Raw genomic sequence first — 21,023 nt, 5'->3', positions numbered from 1 at the left:
CATTCACAATGATAGGAGTTGGCAAGACAGCACAAACAGATCTGGGACCAGGGTAGCCTATCGTGTGAAAATGCTGGAAACCAAACCAGACCAGTTTTCATTCACAGAGACAAGGAAAGAGCAGAAGTATAAGAAAGTCAAGTAGAAGCAGGGATTTTGTTGGGTCTGGGGGAACAATTATACCAGAGTCGCCATGGTCCATTTGAGCTAGGAACTGTTAAAGTGTCCTTTTTCTCTGGTCTTGAAGGAGGTAAAGCTATGGGCTGATAGCTGACTGCAGAAACAGAGCATTGAACTATCATCACCTTTCACTATGCTGAAGTGAACTGTATGGTGATCAGTAAGGACCACAAACAGGTCTCGACACAAACGGAGGCCAGACCCACAGACAGCCACAGATAGCTGAACTAGAGCACTGTAGACAATATTCCTCCTTTCACTGCCATTGGTCTTGAACTACTAAATAGTAAATACATTGAAAATATATATTCAGAGCCAGTTCAAGCTCAGTTCATTGTCACCTCAACTGTCTGTTTCAGTGGGGGAAAAACGTACATTGTTGCCAGTGGGCAAAAAACTGAAGAAGTCCGAAGGAGCTGATCTGCTCTGTGTGGCTGTAAAATGATAGCACCAGTGTGAAAATGGAGTCTGGAGTAGAGACGTACTCATCAGTATGGTGATTTCATCATCACAGTCACTTCATTAAGGCCTAATTCAAAGCGGCGCTGCTACTGAATCTTTCAGCAGTGATGAGCCGCTGGGAAGATCACAAGAGACAGCAGAGCCACATCCGCTGACTACTACTGCTTCTACTTGCCAGACTCAGGACGATGTGTCTTTAACTAGGTTTCTATCCAACTTTTTTATGCAAGTAAAGTACATGTAAGATAAAACATTTCACGCCAGGCCTGATGGAAACACAACATTTGTCGGTAAACTTTCCAAATGTTGACAAAATAAAATACGCTAGACAAGGTGGGATGTTTTGTGTCGGTAAAATTAATTAAAATGGGAGAATTGTCGGTGGAAATGCTTTTATGCAGAAATATTGTAATAACCATCATATTGAAGTAAACTTGGAGTCACCTGATGACATGTGTAATCAGGTGCAGTTTATTAGGCTACAGATTAAATCTATTATGATGAACTTCACAGAGTGGTGAACGTGCAAGGTCATGATCTTGATGCTCCTTTCCAATAAATATTGAGGGTCTTATTCTAGTGACACGATCATTGATGCTTGGCTGCCGTTTGACAAATAAAAATAAACTAGCTTTTTTGTCCATAACAATCTCATAATGTAGGCTGTAGGCCTACCCGCACTATATCTGCGAGATGTTGGCTAGACTAGCAAGCATGTGCCAATACCAGAGTGGAAACACTCGCTATATAACTCACTTTTATGTGTGAGAAAAGCATCAGTAGAGTTGAAAATGCGATGGAAACCCATTTGTATGTGCACTACGTCATCATGCACAGCCTTTTATCCCCAACAGGTCAATTTAATGGAAACATCTCTGCTGGGAAAATGCACACATTGTTTTTATGGAGATTTAGAACATTTGCATACAAATCTGTCACCAATTGGATGGAATCTTAGCTACTGTTACGACTGCTCCGCAATTAAGGAACTAGTACCCAAGTACACCCAAGCAGGAACCAGTCAACTGGAAAGCAAAGCAGCGGCATGATAAGGAAGACTTATTTATAAGATTACTGCTCTGCCAGTCCCAGAGGGACTAGCCACCGAACGAAGCAGATTACTTTGTTTTATATTAATGTTGTTTTCTTTCTTCCTACCAAGAACACAGATTAGCCTACAGTAACATCAACTTCAAACACATCAGAGGTAGGGTAAACGGTTTAGTACTGGATGAGGCTAGCTTGTTGATGAGGTAGGGTAAACTGTTTAGTACTAGATGAGGCTAGCTTGTTGATGCGGTAGGGTAAACGGTTTAGTACTGGATGAGGCTAGCTTGTTGATGAGGTAGGGTAAACTGTTTAGTACTGGCTGAGGCTAGCTTGTTCATGAGGTAGGTTAATACACTCTACTCAGCAAATTGGATGTTGTCTATCACAGTGCCATCCGTTTTGTCACCAAAGCCCCATATACTACCCACCACTGCGACCTGTATGCTCTCGTTGGCTGGCCCTCGCTTCATATTTGTCGCCAAACCCACTAGCTCCAAGTCATCTATAAGTCTTTGCTAGGTAAAGCCCCGCCTTATCTCAGCTCACTGGTCACCATAGCAGCACGCGCTCCAGCAGGTATATTTCACTGGTCATCCCCAAAGCCAACTCCCCCTTTGGCCGCCTTTCCTTCCAGTTCTCTGCTGCCAATGACTGGAACAAATTGCAAAAATCACTGAAGCTGGTCTCCAGCTCTCATATCTCCCTCACTAACTTTAAGCATCAGCTGTCAGAGAAGCTTACCGATCATTGCACCTGTACACAGCCCATCTGTAAATGGCCCACCCAACTACCTCATCCCCATATTGTTATTTATTTGTTGCTTCTTTGCACCCCAGTATCTCTACTTGCACATTCATCTTCTGCACATATATCACTCCAGTGTTAAATTGCTAAATTGTAATTATTTCGCCACTATGGCCTATGTGCACACTGTATATAGACTTTTCTATTGTGTTATTGACTGTACGTTTGTTTATCCCATGTGTAACTCTGTGTTGTTTGTGTCGCACTGCTTTGCTTTATCTTGACCAGGTCGCAGTTGTAAATAAGAACTTGTTCTCAACTGGCCTACCTGGTTAAATAAAGGTGAAATAAAAATTTAACAAAATACCAATGTTGCTTGGAACTGCATCAAAGTTAACGGTCTTGAAGGATCATTGAATAATCCCACTGGGCACAGATGTCAATTTAACATCTCTTCCACATTGGTTCAATGTAATTCCATTGAAATGACATAGAAGTGTTGGTTCAACCTGTGTGTGCCCAGTGGGATGTCTTCACTTTATGATAATAGTGATGATTGAGTAAATAGCCTATATGATATTACTGTGGGCCCCTTAAGGAAGAAAATCATAAAGCTAATAGCCTACTTCTACAATTGTGGCTAGACTGGCTACATCCCTCTATACCAGACTCAAAGACCAAGACTCCCTCTTGCACTGTTCATTTTCAGAAGGCCATGCAAAGACACTTACATTTAGAACACAGGCAAAGAAACGCAGACCACAGCTGTAGTTCATCTGAAGGCAGTCCAAGCCATGGGTGATAAATATCCACATGCTCTCTTTACCAAGGGGAATCATCCTAGCCTCAGCGAAGCCTTGCTCCATGTCAACGGATCTTAAATGTAAAGTGGTGAGCTTGCTGAAAGCCTCAAATGAGCGAGGATACATATATAAGTTTCCCTCCACGGGCCTTGATTCTGAAACCAGTTTTTCTCCTCCTACAACTCGCTTCCAGCAGGAGAGGAAACCACTTTGATGAATCTCTCTCTCTGCACAGCACAACCTCTTCTTACACCAATGTAATTTCCCCCTCATGGGAATAAGCCTTGGGCTGGGTTTGCATCATCTCTGCAGAGATCCAGAGGGCCAGAGTCAGTTATAACAGTTATCAGCTAGGTTGGGGTCCTCTTATCTGCACACAGGAACTAGCTATATATAGACTAGCCATATATTTGGGTTATGGCAAACATCTACAGACACATCTGGAGGCACATCTAGATTCTACAGACCACCCATCTCTTCACACCTTTGATAGCCTCTTTAGAGAAAAGGACACATATCTGATAGGGACTATTGGATGTCACGCAGGCAAGAAAAGTAATTTTGCATAGCCTACACAGTAGTTCTAGAACAGCTTGGTTTACATCTACATTATCTGGCAGCATTGAACAATTTTATAACTACAAAGCAATCAAAACAAGGCACGGGTGAACTCTTGTTGATTGTCATTAGGTATTAAAAAAGTATTCTCTTTTGGTAATCTAATTGAGCTGCTAGCAAATGGTGTGTTCGGTGAAGAGTTCCGATTCCCCAAAAGTGTGTACAGCAGTGCACGTAGGCCTCTGAATGCTGGTCATCTCTCCGGGGGCACGCGGTGCCCCTGCCATGCCTGCTTGCTGCCTACTGACTGTGCTGACGCCATTCAAATGGATGGGGTCTGAAACTATGTCTCGGCCGTCAAAAGGAGGAGACCAAGGCGCAGCGTGGTATGCGTACATTCTTCTTTATTACAAGAATGAACACTGAACAAAACTAACAAATAACAAAACAAACCGTGAAGCTATACAAATGAGTGCTGACAGGCAACTATACATAGACAAGAACCCACAAAATGGCTACCTAAATATGGTCCCCAATCAGAGACAACGATAAACAGCTGCCTCTGATTGGGAACCATATCAGGCCATCATAGAAATATATATACATAGACCTACAAAAAACCCTAGATATACAAATACCCTAGACAAGACCAAACTAGCATACCCACCCTAGTCACACCCTCACCTAACCAAAATAATAAAGAAAACATAGATAACTAAGGTCAGGGCGTGACACTATTCAAATGCAAAACGTAAAAGGAAATGCCTGATTGAGCAGAAAAAGAGTAAGCACTAATAATAGGAGATCAGAACCAGCACTGGGAAAAGCTCACATGGACATGGGCCCTACTAAGTAGGTTATGTTGCGAATCTTTTGGATAATCAGATTTTTTTGCCTTAAATCCTTTTCTCAACAGCCCTCTCTATGTAGCAGGAGAATAGTTTATTATTATTGTTATTATTTAGCTGAAAGAGAAAGAATAAGATTGTCTAATTCCTGATTTCCTGGGGTAAGGTGTCCGTCAGGGGTTCTCAGTTTAATCCTATTACCACAGAGTTTCATTCGTTTTTTTACGGCTCTTTTTTTGTGTACCTTTTATTTAACTAGGCAAGACAGTTAAGAACAAATTCATATCTACAATGACAGCCTAACCCACCCAAACCCTCCCCTAACACGGACGACGCTGGGCCAATTGTGCGCCGCCCTATGGGACTCCCAATCATGGCCCGTTGTAATACAGCCAGGAATCTAACCTGGGTCTGTAGTGACGCCTCTAGCACTGCGATGCAGTGCCTTAGACCGCAGCGCCACTTAGGATCCCCTAAAAAGCCTTTTTTATGGAACATGTTAGATGTTGGGGGGGTAGATCAGGACATGAAGTAACCCAGAATAAACATCCTATTAAATGGGAGGATTGGGTCCTTTTTCTCCTTCTCCTCATGACAGGAAATTGTTTTAGGGAAAAGATTCTACTTAGGGACCAAGCCAACCCTCGTGTCTGAAGCCCCTCTTTATTAGGAGGACCAGTATGTAAATCACACCATCATTCAGGCTGTGCCCCTGGATCCACTAAATACAGTGTGGTGGAGTCACATCACTCATCAGAAGACACTAATGAAACAGACAATGGTTGGCCAAAGGATTGTGATTCAATGAAATAGAGAGAAATTGTGTTCACATCTGCAAAATGTCCTTAATTTCTTAGTGATGATAAGCAGATTCAGCAAAGATCGTCTGAGCTCTCAACAATGATCAAGGTCTGACAACAAAAATATTCTTGGTTCGGTCTTGATTTTGTTGCTGATACTGTGAGTGTACAAGTAAAATAGGGCAAAATAACGATGATACACTTATTTTTGGTAAGTGACCCGAATCCAATCCTGTGAGATTTTACACGGGCCAACTTTAACAGACCCACTTTAAATATGAATAAGAAGCTCCGGAACCAAAAGCGGTAGGGGTTCTCAATTGTCTTCTGGTAGTGTGGAGCAGAAGCAATACACTGAAAAATATATATTTTTATACCGTCAAATAGAGAAGATAGCATAACATGCTACAGACATAACCTAATAGCATAATCACATAACACCAAGAAAAGACTAGAATAGCAATTATGTTTTAGTATACATTTCTGACACAGTAGGTACAATAATATAATACAGTTGAAGTCGGAAGTTTACATACACCTTAGCCAAATACATTTAAACTCAGTTTTTCACAATTCCTGACATTTAATCCTAGTAAAAATTCCATGTCTTAGGTCAGTTAGGATCACAACTTTATTTTAAGAATGCAAAATGTCAGAATAATAGTAGAGAGAATTATTTATTTCAGCTTTTATTTCTTTCATCACATTCCCAGTATGTCAGAAGTTTACATACACTCAATTAGTATTTCGTAGCATTGCCTTTAAATTGTTGAACTTGGGTCAAACGTTTCAGGTAGCCTTCCACAAGCTTCCCACAATAGGTTGGGTGAATTTTGGCCCATTCCTCCTGACAGAGCTGGTGTAACTGAGTCAGGTTTGTAGGCCTCATTGCTCGCAAACGCTTTTTCAGTTCTGCCCACAAATTCTCTATAGGATTGACTTTGTTGTCCTTAAGCCATTTTGCCACAACTTTGGAAGTATGCTTGGGGTCATTGTACATTTGGAAGACACATTTGCGACCAAGATTTAACTTGCGACCAAGATGTTGCTTCAATATACCCACATAATTTTCCTACCTCTTGATGCCATCTATTTTGTGAAATGCACCAGTCCCTCCTGCGGCAAAGCACATGATGCTGCCACCCCCGTGCTTCACAGTTGGGATGGTGTTCTTTGGCTTGCAAGCCTCCCCCTTTTTCCTCCAAACATAACAATGGTCATTATGGCCAAACAGTTCTATTTTTGTTTCATCAGACCAGAGGATATTTCTCCAAAAAGTACGATCTTTGTTCCCATGTGCAGTTGCAAACCGTAGTCTGGCTTTTTTATGGCGGTTTTGGAGCGGTGGGTTCTTCCTTGCTGAGCGGCCTTTCAGGTTATGTCGATAGAGGACTCGTTTTACTGTGGATATAGATACTTTTGTACCTGTTTCCTCCAGCATCTTCACAAGGTCCTTTGCTGTTATGGGATTGATTTGCACTTTTCGCACTACAGTACGTTCATCTCTAGGAGACAGAACGCATCACCTTCCTGAGTGGTATGATGGCTGCGTGGTCCCATTGTGTTTATACTTGCATACTATTGTTTGTACATATGAACGTGGTACCTTCAGGCGTTTGGAAATTGCTCCCAAGAATGAACCAAACTTGTGGAGGTCTTCAACTTTTTTTTCTGAGGTCTTGACTGATTTCTTTTGATTTTCCCATGATGTCAAGTAAAGACGCACAGAGTTTGAAGGTAGGCCTTGAAATACATCCACAGGTACACCTCCAATTGACTCAAATGATGTCAATTAGCCTATCAGAAGCTTCTAAAGCCATGACATCATTTTCTGGAATTTTCCAAGCTGTTTAAAGGCACAGTCAACTTAGTGTATGTAAACTTCTGACCCACTGGAATTGTAATACAGTGAATTATAAGTGAAATAATCTGTCTGTAAACAATTGTTGGAAAAATGACTTGTGTCATGCACAGAGTAGATGTCCTAACCGACTTGCCAAAACTATAGTTTGTTAACAAGAAATTTGTGGAGTGGTTAAAAAACAAGTTTTAATGACTCCAACCTAAGAGTATCTAAACTTCTGACTTCAACTGTATAAAATAAGCAATTGCAACCCATAAATAGGATCAGAGAAATCCTAAAAACTGTCATTGTTGATGCCTTGACGGAAAACGAATCATTTCAGTTTTGGATCTTGAACTGACGTCACTTTCATGTTCAGAGGTGGTAAGTACTCTCGGCAAACGCTACCAGTGTCTCTGTGCCTTAAGATATTGGCGCTAACAACCTAACAAGCAGCCTCCAACAAGTCACAACTAGGTGCAAATAAGGACTACACTATTGTCGTCTGATTCCTATTCACAACTGTGTCGCACATATAGACATGAGTGTTTCCTACCAATTATAGCAAAACAACTAGCAAACAGGACTGTAAAACCCAGAGTTTTGAAGGAACTGAGTCAGTAGTAATCCCAAGGACAGAAACACCACATGATGTGTAACCTATTGGGTACAGTGGTTGGGAATAACAACACCCTCAAGTCGATTTCATATGCACCATTTGTCTAATTCCATTTTAGTGGTTACAAAAACTCATACAAAAAAACAGCATGGCAAAGCCACTTGAGTAAAAGCTTGTCTGATATGCAGGAGTATATTACATTATGCAAAAATCCAGTTAACCGAAGTGCAGATAAAAACGTGATGAGAAGCAGCAGTTGGCTAAATGTGTTCAATCATTCAGGAAGAGTGCTATAGATTTCCTGATGTATGGATTGATGCTTTCAATAGAACAAATGACTATGGGTGCCAATGGTAACATGTTCTGTCAGAAAGCATGATCGTTCAGCAGCATATCGTGTCACACATTGAGATCTTATTTTAAAAGATCAGTTCAATACCCATCTCAACATAGGCTATATTGTAACACTGATGGGTAAACAGACAGTAAACAGACAGTTTTCTGCAGTGAGTAGGCTAGGCCTAAGGAATTAAGTATAAAACCTAAGCCTTTCAAGCATGCTTAGATAAGAATCAATAGCTTTGGCCTATTGGTTAAGTGTGCATTAGGAAACTCTTGAAATGATGCATTTATCTTCATTTCTGAGAAAATTCGAGGAAATCTTATATTTATAGGCTGATGTCTATATCAGGTGTAAATAGTCAAGAATCACACCTACTAGGTCTGGTATATAGATAAACACAAAGACAGACATTTTAATGTGCATCTTCAGACCACTGACAGTAAAAATAAGTACAAAATAAATTGAGTATACCACACATTGGGAACACCGTGTTAATATTGAGCACCTACCCCCTCCCCCACCTTTGCCCTCAGAACAGCGTCAATTCATCAGGGTATGGACTCTACAAGGTGTCGAAAGTGTTCCACAGGGATGTTGACTCCAATGCCCACAGTTGTGTCAAGTTGGCTTGATGCCCTTTGGGTGGTGGACCATTCTTGATACACACAGGAAACTGTTGAGCATGAAAAACCCAGCAGCGTTGCAGTTCTTGACACAAACCGGTGCGCCTGGCACTTACTACCACAGCTCGTTCAAAGGCACTTCAAACTTTTGTCTTTCCCATTCACTGAATGGCACACATACACAATCCTTGTCTCAAGGCTTAAAATGTCTTCTTTAACCTGTCTCCCCCCTTCATCTACATTTATTGAAGTGGATTTAACAATTGACATCAATAAGGGATCCTAGCTTTCACCTGGATTCACCTGGTCAGTCTATGTCATGGAAAGAGCAGGTGTTCTTCATGTTGTATATACTCACTGTATATTTTCCCATGACTTGGTTTTGGTTTAAATACAGTCTAAAATCTAGTCTAAAGGCTTTAGGTCCAGGTTTATATTCAGGCAATAGGCAACTTTGCCAAGGACATCATTCAATGTTCTTATACCTATATAGTAATGTTGTAATTACGAATAGTAACAATGTGACCGAATTCAGCATCATGGGAGTTTCTTAAAAATTTGACATAAGCTCACCTTCCTGAATTAAGTCCCATATTGTATTAGCCTATTGACTGGCCTGTTTGGCAAGTCAAGCCAAATAGGCCAGTAAATTGCCTCTCACTCTTTTTGTTAGGCATTGACAATAGCACCATTAAAATGTGACTGACCGTGCACTCTCTCTCTGAATGGCTCTTGTGTGTGACAGCCACTTAGAAATGCAACTGACTGATTCAGATCATAATGTGATGCTTTTCATTGCCCCTCGTGTGTCTCTTCATAAATGTATTTTACGCCCCAAAAGTTTTTATATTTTTTATATATTAAAACATACAATCTACCTGCAGTGAAGCCGCTCAATATTTACATTACATTCAGTCATCTTACCGTCTCCTGTCCAGAGCGACCCCCAGGGTCAAGCGCCCCGCCCAAGGGCATGTCGACAGATCTCCCACCAACTCAAAACGGGATCTCGAACCAGCGACCTATCGGCCGCCGGCCCAAGCTCCCAACCGCCAGGCCACCAACCATCCAAGATCCCCCCACAAAACAACAATGCAAAAACAAAAGACATCAAGGACAACAAAAATCAAAACAGCAAAGCAAACTGTATACGTTTCAGTGCATGTGTGGCACTATTTACATGTGTCTGTGTGTCCGTGTGTGTGAACATATGTGCGTTTCAATGCGAGTGTGTGTATATGCATGTGTACAGTCATGGCCAAAAGTTTTGAGAATGACACAAATATACATTTTCACAAAGTCTGCTGCCTCAGTTTGTATGATGGCAATTTGCATATACTCCAGAATGTTATGAAGAGATATCAGATGAATTGCAATGAATTGCAAAGTCCCTCTTTGCCATGCAAATGAACTGAATCCCCAAAAAACATTTCCACTGCATTTCAGCCCTGCCACAAAAGGACCAGCTGACATCATGTCAGTGATTCTCTCGTTAACACAGGTGTGAGTGTTGACGAGGACAAGGCTGGAGATCACTCTGTCATGCTGATTGAGTTCGAATAACAGACAGGAAGCTTCAAAAGGAGGGTGGTGCTTGGAATCATTGTTCTTCCTCTGTCAAACATGGTTACCTGCAATGAAACACGTGCCGTCATCATTGCTTTGCACAAAAAGGGCTTCACAAGCAAGGATATTGCTGCCAGTAAGATTGCACTTAAAATCAACCATTTATCAGATCATCAAGAACTTCAAGGAGAGTGGTTCAATTGTTGTGAAGAAGGCTTCAGGGCGCCCAAGAAAGTCTAGCAAGCGCCAGGACCGTCTCCTAAACTTGATTCAGCTGCGGGATCAGGGCACCACCAGTACAGAGCTTGCTCAGGAATGGCAACAGGCAGGTGTGAGTGCATCTGCACGCACAGTGAGGCGAAGACTTTTGGAGGATGGCCTGGTGTCAAGAAGGGCAGCAAAGAAGCCACTTCCCTCCAGGAAAAACATCAGGGACAGACTGATATTCTGCAAAAGGTACAGGAATTGGACTGCTGAGGACTAGGGTAAAGTCATTTTCTCTGATGAATCCCCTTTCCGATTATTTGGGGCATCCGGAAAAAAGCTTGTCCGGAGAAGACAAGGTGAGCGTTACCATCAGTCCTGTGTCATGCCAACCGTAAAGCATCCTGAGACCATTCATGTGTGGGGCTGCTTCTCAGCCAAGGGAGTGGGCTCACTCACAATTTTGCCTAAGAACACAGCCATAAATAAAGAATGGTATCAACACATCCTCCGAGAGCAACTTCTCCCAACCATCCAGGAACAGTTTGGTGACGAACAATGCCTTTTCCAGCATGATGGAGCACCGTGCCATAAGGCAAAAGTGATAACTAAGTGGCATCTTGGAACAAAACATTGATATTTTGGGTCCATGGCCAGGACACTCCCCAGACCTTAATCCCATTGAGAACTTGTGGTCAATCCTCAAGAGGCGGGTGGACAAACAAAAACCCACAAATTCTGACAAACTCCAAGCATTGATTATGCAAGAATGGGCTGCCATCAGTCAGGATGTGGCCCAGAAGTTCATTGACAGCATGCCAGGGCGGATTGCAGAGGTCTTGAAAAAGAAGGGTCAACACTGCAAATATTGACTATTTGCATCAACTTCATGTAAATGTCAATAAAAGCCTTTGACACTTATGAAATGCTTGTAATTATACTTCAGTATTCCATAGTAACGTCTGACAAAAATATCTAAAGACAATGAAGCAGCAAACTTTGTGGAAATTAATATTTGTGTCATTCTCAAAACTTTTGGCCACGACTGTACACGCATACAAGCACCTGCACAGCATCAGCCTCAGGCAAATAGCCATTGGATGTAACAGAGTTGCCCCTCAGTGTCATTCAAATGTACTTTCTTTTGTTTATTTGAACTTTATTTCTTACTTTTAACTTTGATCGTCATTGTATCCCCCGCAACTCCACGCCATCCCAACCCTCAGCTTCCCTCAGCCTATCCCATCTATCTCTGCTGGCCACCCTCTTCAGATTTCTACACGCCATATATCTTTCAATTATGATGTGATGTTTAACAACATTTTTATCTATCTAATCGAATCCACAGATTTAGAGTTGAAGAGAAATATTTTTATTAAGAGTATTAGCATATTAGTAATTGACTGACCAGCTCTCTCCAGATCTCCCAACAATACTATTTCTAGGGACAATTTTAGATTAATGTTAGGCTTTTTCAGCCGAAAGGCACGAAATCTTCGATCTTGCATTGTTTTATATATCAACTCATACACCCTGTGCCATGGAATCGCTACATCAAAAATCTCTTCACAGCTTTCAACATTCTGGTCCTCAAATGAAACTGGTATAGTTTCCTGTTTATGCTATTTTAGTTCCTCTGCCAGTTTTGATGCTTTATATTGGACAGACAGACACGTTCCCTACCTGCCTCCTCCATTTTTGGGGTAAGCTGTAATCAATTGGTTGTAGTCTTGGATTGAGCAGACCTTCCCATACAATTCTGATTAAGCCATGAAAGACATGACTCTACCATTCTAATTTACAATATAATTTAAAAACAAAATACCCTCTTCAAACATCTTTTCCAGAAATACAGGTATTTTATCAACCAGCACATGAGGTCAACCATAATATTTGTTGTAATATTTGTTCAATATTTTCTGGGGGATGAAATTGAAATTGTAACTAGCTCTGCAATGATTGTTTGAAAGAGAGATACTTTGAACAAGGTTTCATTTTCAATTAATAAAATAATTGACATGGCAATCTGCACAAAAGCAAAAAGGCCAATGATGAGCTTTTCCTAGTAATCTACTTGAGAACTATTTTGGGTTGAAGTAAAACTTTTGTATAAGTGAGAGAGGTTTAGTGCTTTTATATTTAATAATCTCAGCCCACCCAGTTCATATTCATTATATAGATAGGCACGCTTTATCTTGTCTGTCTTAGCATCCCACATAAAGCAAAATATTTTTTGCTCATATGATTTGAAAAACGAATCATTAGGAGTAGGCAGCGCCATAAGTGAGTCAACTGAGATATGACTAAGGAGTTAATCAGTGTAATTTTTCCATAAATAGGCAGGTATTTACCTCTCCATGGCTGTAGGATCTTGTCTATTTTTACTAGTTTTCTATTCAAATTCATTGTGGAGAGCTCATTTATATATTTTGCGATATGAATATCAAGTATGTCTACTTCACCGTCAGCCCATTATATAGGTAAACTGCAGGGTAATGGAAAAGTTGTGTATTTTAAAGATCCAATACGTAATATGATACACTTATCATAATTACGTTTTAGTCCTTCACTCATTCATACACGTCTCTTCAATGAGACATTGCAGGGATCTAGCTTAAAATTGCTTTTCTGTTTGTATTGACACATGCCAAATTGACACATGCCAAGTTAACAAACAGATTACCGACCATTTCGAATCCCACCGTAACTTCTCCGCTATGCAATCTGGTTTCAGAGCTGGTCATGGGTGCACCTCAGCCACACTCAAGGTCCTAAATTATATCATAACAGCCATCGATAAGAGACATTACTGTGCAGCTGTATTCATCGACCTGGTCAAGGCTTGCGACTCTGTCAATCACCACATTCTTATCAGCAGACTCAACAGCCTTGGTTTCTCAAATGATTGCCTCGCCTGGTTCACCAACCACTTCTTTGATAGAGTTGTGTGTCAAATCGGAGGGCCTGTTGTCCGGACCTCTGGCAGTCTCTATGGGGATGCCACAGGGTTAAATTTTCGGGCCAACTCTCTTCTCTGTACACATCAATGATGTCGCTCTTGCTGCGGGTGATTCTCTGATCCACCTCTACGCAGACGACACAATTCTTTATTCCTCTACCCCTTCTTTGGACACTGTGTTAACTAACCTCCAGACGAGCTTCAATGCCTTAAATGCAAGTAAAACTAAATGCATGCTCTTCAGCCGATCGCTGCCCGCACCTGCCCGCCCGTCCAGCATCACTACTCTGGACTAGAGGTCGACCGATTAATCGGAATGGACGATTAATTAGGGCCTATTTCAAGTTTTCATAACAATCGGAAATCGGTATTTTTGTGCGCCGATTTGCGGAATTATTATTATTTTTTTTTTTACACCTTTATTTAATCTTTATTTAACTAGGCAAGTCAGTTAAGAACACATTCTTATTTTCAATGACGGCCTAGGAACGTTCTGCCTCGTTCAGGGGCAGAATGACAGATTTTTAACCTTGTCAGCTCGGGGGATCCAATCTTGCAACCTTACAGTTAACTAGTCCAATGCTCTAACACCTGATTACATTGCACTCCACGAGGAGCCTGCCTGTTACGCGAATGCAGTAAGCTAAGGTAAGTTGCTAGCTAGCATTAAACTTATCTTATAAAAAACAATCAATCAATGACTGTCATTGCTCCAATGTGTACTTAACCATAAACATCAATGCCTTTCTTAAAATCAATACACAAGTATATATTTTTAAACCTGCATATTTAGCTAAAAGAAATCCAGGTTAGCAGGCAATATTAACCAGGTGAAATTGTGTCATTTCTCTTGCGTTCATTGCACGCAGAGTCAGGGTATATGCAACAGTTTGGGCCGCCTGGCTCTTTGCGAACTAATTTGCCAGAATGTTACGTAATTATGACATAACATTGAAGGTTGTGCAATGTAACAGGAATATTCATGGATGCCACCCGTTAGATAAAATACGGAACGGAATAAACGTTTTGTTTTCGAGGTGATAGTTTACGGATTAGTCAAAGGTATATGGTTTAGAGAGAAATAGTCGACGCGTTTTAATTCCTGTAATAACTTGCGGCTGAACTTGAAAGGGGTTCCTTCGTTATTTTACCGTTCATGTCTTCTGCACTCTCCCTAAAACTTCTTAACTGGGAATATTGAAGACCCATGAAAGCTGGTGGTTCTTTTTAACATATGTTCTCATGTTATTTGAGACTAAATTGATTTTATTTATGTATTATATTAAGTTAAAATAAAAGTGTTCATTCAGTATTGTTGCAATTGTCATTATTACAAAAATGTGTGTGTGTGTGTGTGTGTGTGTGTGTGTGTGTGTGTGTGATATATATATATATACAGTATATAAATACATATATATATTTTTATAAAATCTTTTTTTGTCCTCCAATAATCGGTATCGGCGTTGAAAAATCATAATCGGTCGACCTCTACTCTGGACGGTTCTGACTTAGGTATTTGTAGTTGTCCACATATTCTAGGTGTCTGGTTAGACTGTAAACTCTCCTTCCAGACTCACATTAAGCATCACCAATCCAAAATGAAATCTAGAATCGGCTTCCTATTTCGCAAACAAAGCATCCTTCCCTCATGCTGCCAAACATACCCTCGTAAAACTGACCATCCTACCGATCCTCGACGATGTAATTTACAAAATAGCCTCCAACACTCTACTCAACAAATTGGATGCAGTCTATCACAGTGCCATCTGTTTTGTCACCAAAGCCATATATACTACCCACCACTGCGACCTGTACGCTCTCGTTGGCTGGCCCTCGCTTCATACTCGTCGCCAAACCCACTGGCTCCAGGTCATCTACAAGTCTCTGCTAGGTAAAGCCCCGCCTTATCTCAGCTCACTGGTCACCATAGCAGCACCCACCCATAGCACGCGCTCCAGCTGGTATATCTCACTGGTCAACCCCAAAGCCAATTCTTCCTTTGGCCGCCTTTCCTTCCAGTTCTCTGCTGCCGATGACCGGAACGAACTGCAAAAATCACTGAAGCTGGAGACTCATATCTCCCTCACTAGCTTTAAGCACCAGCTGTCAGAGCAGCTCACAGATCACTGCACCTGTACATAGCCCATCTGTAAATAGCCCAGCCAACTACCTCATCCCCATAAGGTATTTATTTATTTATCTTACTCCTTTGCACCCCAGTAGCTCTACTTGCACATTCATATATATATACACATATTCTGCACATCTACCATTCCAGTGTTTAATTGCTATATTGTAATTACTTTGCCACCATGGCCTATTTATTGCCTTACCTCCCTTATCCTACCTCATTTGCACATACTGTATATAGACTTTTTCTAATGTATTATTGACTGTATGTTTGTTTATTCCATGTGTAACTTTGTGTTGTTGTATGTGTCGAACTGCTTTTCTTTATCTTGGCCAGGTCGCAGTTGCAAATGAGAACTTGTTCTCAACGAGCCTACCTGGTTAAATAAAGGTGAAATTTAAAAAATGACAGCCTCATATAATGTTTATATAGTTGTACCCACTTCATTTATACAGTATTCTCGTCAAGGCTTATCCTATATAACTACTGCTGAGCACACCTTTTCTATTCATATACCGGTACTGTCCACTGTGTCCATACTGTCAATACACACCAGCATATACAGTGACTTCAGAAAATATTCAGACCCCTTGACTTTTTCCACATTTTGTTACTTTGTAGCTTTATTCTAAAACTGATTAAATTGTTTTTCCCCCCCCTCACCAAATCTACACACAATACCCCATAATGACAAAGCAAAAACAGGTTTAGACATTTTTGCTAATTTATTAAAAATAAATTGGAATATGACATTTACATAAGTATTCAGACCCTTTACTCAGTACTTTGTTGAAGCACCTTTGGCAGCGATTACAGCATAGATTCTTCTTGGGTCTGACGCAACAAGCTTGGCACACCTGTATTTGGGGAGATTCTCCCATCATTCTCTGCAAATCCTCTCAAGCTCTGTCAGGTTGGACGAGGAGCGTTGCTGCAAAGCTATTTTCAGGTCTCTTCAGAGATGTTCGATCGGGTTCAAGTCCAAGCTCTGGCTGGGCCACTCAAGGACATTCAGACTCCTGCGTTGTCTTGGCTGTGTGCTTAGGGGTCATTGTCCTGTTGGAAGGTGAACCTTCGCCCTAGTCTGAGGTCCTGAGCACTCTGGAGCAGGTTTTCATCAAGGATCTTTCTGTTCTTTGCTCCGTTCATCCTTGATCCTGACTAGTCTCCCAGTCCCTGCCGCTGAAAAACAACCCCACAGCATGATGCTGCCACCACCATGCTTCACCATGGGGATGGTGCCAGGTTTCCTCCAGACGTGATGCTTGGCATTCAGGCCAAAGAGTTCAATCTTGGTTTCATCAGACCAGAGAATCTTGTTTCTCATGGTCTGAGAATGTTTAGGTGCCTTTTGCCAAACTCCAAGTGGGCTGTCATGTGCCTTTTACTGAGGAGTGGCTTCCGTCTGGCTACTCTACCATAAAGCCCTTATTGGTGGACTGCTGCAGAGATGGTTGTCGTTCTGGGAGGTTCTCCAATCTTCACAGAGGAACTCTAGAGCTCTGTCAGTGACCATCAGGTTCTTGGTCAACTCCCTGACCAAGGCCCTTCTCCCCCGATTGCTCAGTTTGGCAGGGCGGGCCAGCTCTAGGAAGAGTCTTGGTGGTTCCAAACATCTTCCATTTAAGAATGATGGAGGCCACTGTGTTCTTGGGGACCTTCAATGCTGCAGAAATGTTTTGGTACCCTTCCCCAGATCTGTGCCTCGACACAATCCTGTCTCGGGGCTCTAAGGACAATTCCTTCGACCTCAGTGCATGTCAGAGCACAAACCAAGCCATGTCAACTGTGGGACCTTATATACAGTTGAAGTTGGACGTTTACATACACCTTAGCCAAATACATTTAAACTCAGTTTTTCACCATTCCTGACATTTAATCCTAGTAAACAATTCCCTGTCTTAGGTCAGTTAGGATCACAACTTTATTTTAAGAATGTGAAATGTCAGAATAATAGAAGAGAGAATGATTTATTTCAGCTTTTATTTCATTCATCACATTCCCAGTGGGTCAGAAGTTTACACTCAATTAGTATTTGGTAGCATTGCCTTTAAATTGTTGAACTTGGATAATATGTTGTTTCGGGTAGCCTTCCACAAGCTTCCCACAATAAGTTGGGTGAATTTTGGCCCATTCCTCCTGACAGAGCTGGTTTAACTGAGTCAGGTTTGTAGGCCTCCTTGCTCACACACGTTTTTTCAGTTCTGCACACAAATTCTCTATAGGATTGAGGTCAGGGCTTTGTGATGGCCACTCCAATACCTTGACGTTGTTGTCCTTAAGCCATTTTGCCACAACTTTGGAAGTATGCTTGGGGTCATTGTCCATTTGGAAGACCCACTTGCGACCAAGCTTTAACTTCCTGACTGATGTCCTGAGATGTTGCTTCAATATATCCAAATAATGTTTCTTCCTCATGATGCCATCCATTTTGTGAAGTGCACCATTCCCTCCTGCAGCAAAGCACCCCCATAACATGATGCTGCCACCCCCGTGCGTCACAGTTGGGATGGTGTTCTTCGGCTTGCAAGCCTCCCCCCTTTTCCTCCAAACATAACGATGGTCATTATGGCCAAACAGTTCTATTTTTGTTTCATCAGACCAGAGGGCCATTCTCCAAAAAGTACAATCTTTGTCCCCATGTGCAGTTGCAAACCGTAGTCTGGCTTTTTTTATGGCGGTTTTGGAGCAGTGGCTTCGTTCTTGCTGAGCGGCCTTTCAGGTTATGTCAATATAGGACTTGTTTTACTGTGGATATAGATACTTTTGTACCTGTTACCTCCAGCATCTTCACAAGGTCCTTTGCTGCTGTTCTGGGATTGATTTGCACTTTTCGCACCACAGTACGTTCATCTCTAGGAAACAGAACGCGTCTCCTTCCTGAGTGGTATGACGGCTGCGTGGTCCCATGGTGTTTATACTTGCGTACTATTGTTTGTACAGATGAACGTGGTAACTTCAGGTGTTTGGAAATTGCTCCCCAGAATGAACCAAACTTGTGGAGGTCTGCAATAATTTTTCTGAGGTCTTGACTGATTTCTTTTGATTTTCCCATGATGTCAAGTAAAGACGCACAGAGTTTGAAGGTAGGCCTTGAAATACATCCCCAGGTACACCTCCAATTGACTCAAATGATGTCAATTAGCCTATCAGAAGCTTCTAAAGCCATGACATAATTTTCTGGAATTTTCCAAGCTGTTTAAAGGCACAGTCAACTTAGTCTATGTAAACTTCTGACCCACTGGAATTGTGTTATAGTGAATTATAAGTGAAATAATACGTCTGTAAACAATTGTTGGGAAAATGACTTGTGTCATGCACAAAGTAGATGTCCTAACCGACTTGCAAAAACTGTAGTTTGTTAACAAGAAATGTGTGGAGTGGTTGAAAAAGAGTTTTAATGACTCCAACCTAAGTGTATGTAAACTTCCAACTTCAACTGTAGATACAGTAGGTGTGTGCCTTTCCAAATCATGTTCAATCAATTGAAATTACCACAGGTGGACTCCAATCAAGTTGTAGAAACATCTCAAGAATGATCAATGGAAACAGGATGCACCTGAGCTCAATTTCGAGTCTCATAGCAAAGGGGCTGAATACTTATGTAAATAAGGGATTTCTGTTTTTATTTTGAAGAAATAATTTCTATAAACCTGTTTTCGCTTCATCATTATGGGGTATTGTGTGTAGATTGATGAGGATTTGTTTTTATTGAATCAATTTTAGAATAAGGCTGTAACTTAACAAAATGTGGAAAAAGTCAAGGGATCTGAATACTTTCCAAAGGCACTGTATATTTATATTCCGGACACTGACATTGGTCATTCTGATATTTATTAATTTCTTTATTAGAATTTTTGGGGTTTGTGTGTATTGTTCGGTATTTCTGCACTGTTGGAGCTAGAAACATAAGTACTTCACAGCACCTGCAATATATGTGTACGTGACCAGTAGACTGTTGTCAATATGGCAAATGTTGTTATTTATTTATTTTTATTTAACTAGGCAAGTCAGTTAAGAACAAATTCTTATTTACAATGACGGCCTGCTCCGGCCAAACTCGGACGATGATGGGCCAATTGTGCGCCGCCCTATGGGACTCCCAATCACAGCCGGATGGGATACAGCCTGGATTCGAACCAGGTACTGTAGTGACGACACCTCTTGCACTGAAATGCAGTACCTTAGAGCACTGCGCCACTCGGGAGCCCAATTATATAAAGGCTATTACACAGAGGGTTATTACACTGACATTTCAAATAGCATTCCATAGCCTTCACCACCTGTTGATTTGCCACCTGTTACGAGTCAGGGAAGTTATCAAACATTAAAGGTAAATTAAGCGATATGATGTAGATGTATGAAGTAAACAGCATAGTAGGTACATTTCTGCAACAACTAAGAGTGTTAAAGGGTTTTGGTCCTAGTGCACATGCGCAACTACTGTGTGTGACTGTGTGGGAGCAAAGTGTTGCATCTCGCTCATCTCAATATCTCTGGTGCTGTTTGTGGCAATGTCATTTTGCTAGCTTTAAGACTACATAGGACTGGAAAGTAACATGCTATGTGTGTGATAACACACAGTAGAAGGGCTACCTATTAGTCAATACTAACTTGTCTTCGTCATATGAACTTCAAAACCCTTATTGATCCGTGGTTGTTACATAATGACTATATAGAGTTGATGTCAGCATACTGCACTGAACAAATTAGTGGATCATGTCTGTGAGAGAGGTGTCTGCTTACCTGCTGCAGGTGAACCTGCTGTGATCATTGTCACCAACAGCATCAGCCCTAGAACCGCTGCACCGAAGCCTTGAATGGGCAGAACGGTCTTGGAAATCCCCAATGAACCCATAGAGAAGCTTAAACCCTCCATTGCATGGAAGTCATGGCATTTTATCCACTTATGATGCAACCCAGTAGATACCACGAGCTGGAGAATGCAGGTATTGCTTGTGTTATCTCCCTCAATGTACCCCTTCTTCCATATCATATATCGGCTTTCGGTAAGAGGGGTTGATTAAGCTGTGTGCAAACAAAAACAATGATGTCAAAAAATATTCCATGCATTATGAGAGCATTGACAGTTGTCTGTCTGTCTATCAATATGAGCACATAAAGCAAACAATTTGGGAAAAACATGAAGTCAAAAAAAGATGAACACACACAATACAGAAAGACAACACACGTTAGGCTAAAAGCTTTCTGTTTATCTGAAAACCACTCCATTATAAGGACCCTACATAACAGTGTGCTAGGCTGGATGCCGGCAGGCTAGTTAGGTCAA

At 41.3% G+C, this 21,023-nt stretch overlaps 1 protein-coding gene across 1 annotated transcript in view; it reads right to left on the bottom strand.

Moving 5' to 3' along the window:
• LOC120065931 (UPF0606 protein KIAA1549-like) overlaps positions 1 to 20,732 on the bottom strand; it is an 80,955-nt gene extending 60,223 nt beyond the window's left edge. The window contains exon 1 of the mRNA XM_039016972.1: positions 20,480 to 20,732. Within this exon, the coding sequence (XP_038872900.1) occupies positions 20,480 to 20,729 (250 nt within the window). The 5' untranslated portion in view covers positions 20,730 to 20,732. The remainder of the gene's footprint in view (positions 1 to 20,479) is intronic.
• Positions 20,733 to 21,023: the final 291 nt, after the last annotated feature.

Source organism: Salvelinus namaycush, chromosome 21 (genome assembly GCF_016432855.1).
Source record: "Salvelinus namaycush isolate Seneca chromosome 21, SaNama_1.0, whole genome shotgun sequence".
NCBI lineage: Eukaryota > Metazoa > Chordata > Actinopteri > Salmoniformes > Salmonidae > Salvelinus > Salvelinus namaycush.
Note: the sequence above shows the minus strand (reverse complement) of the source record. Positions and strands in the feature narration are given on the sequence as shown.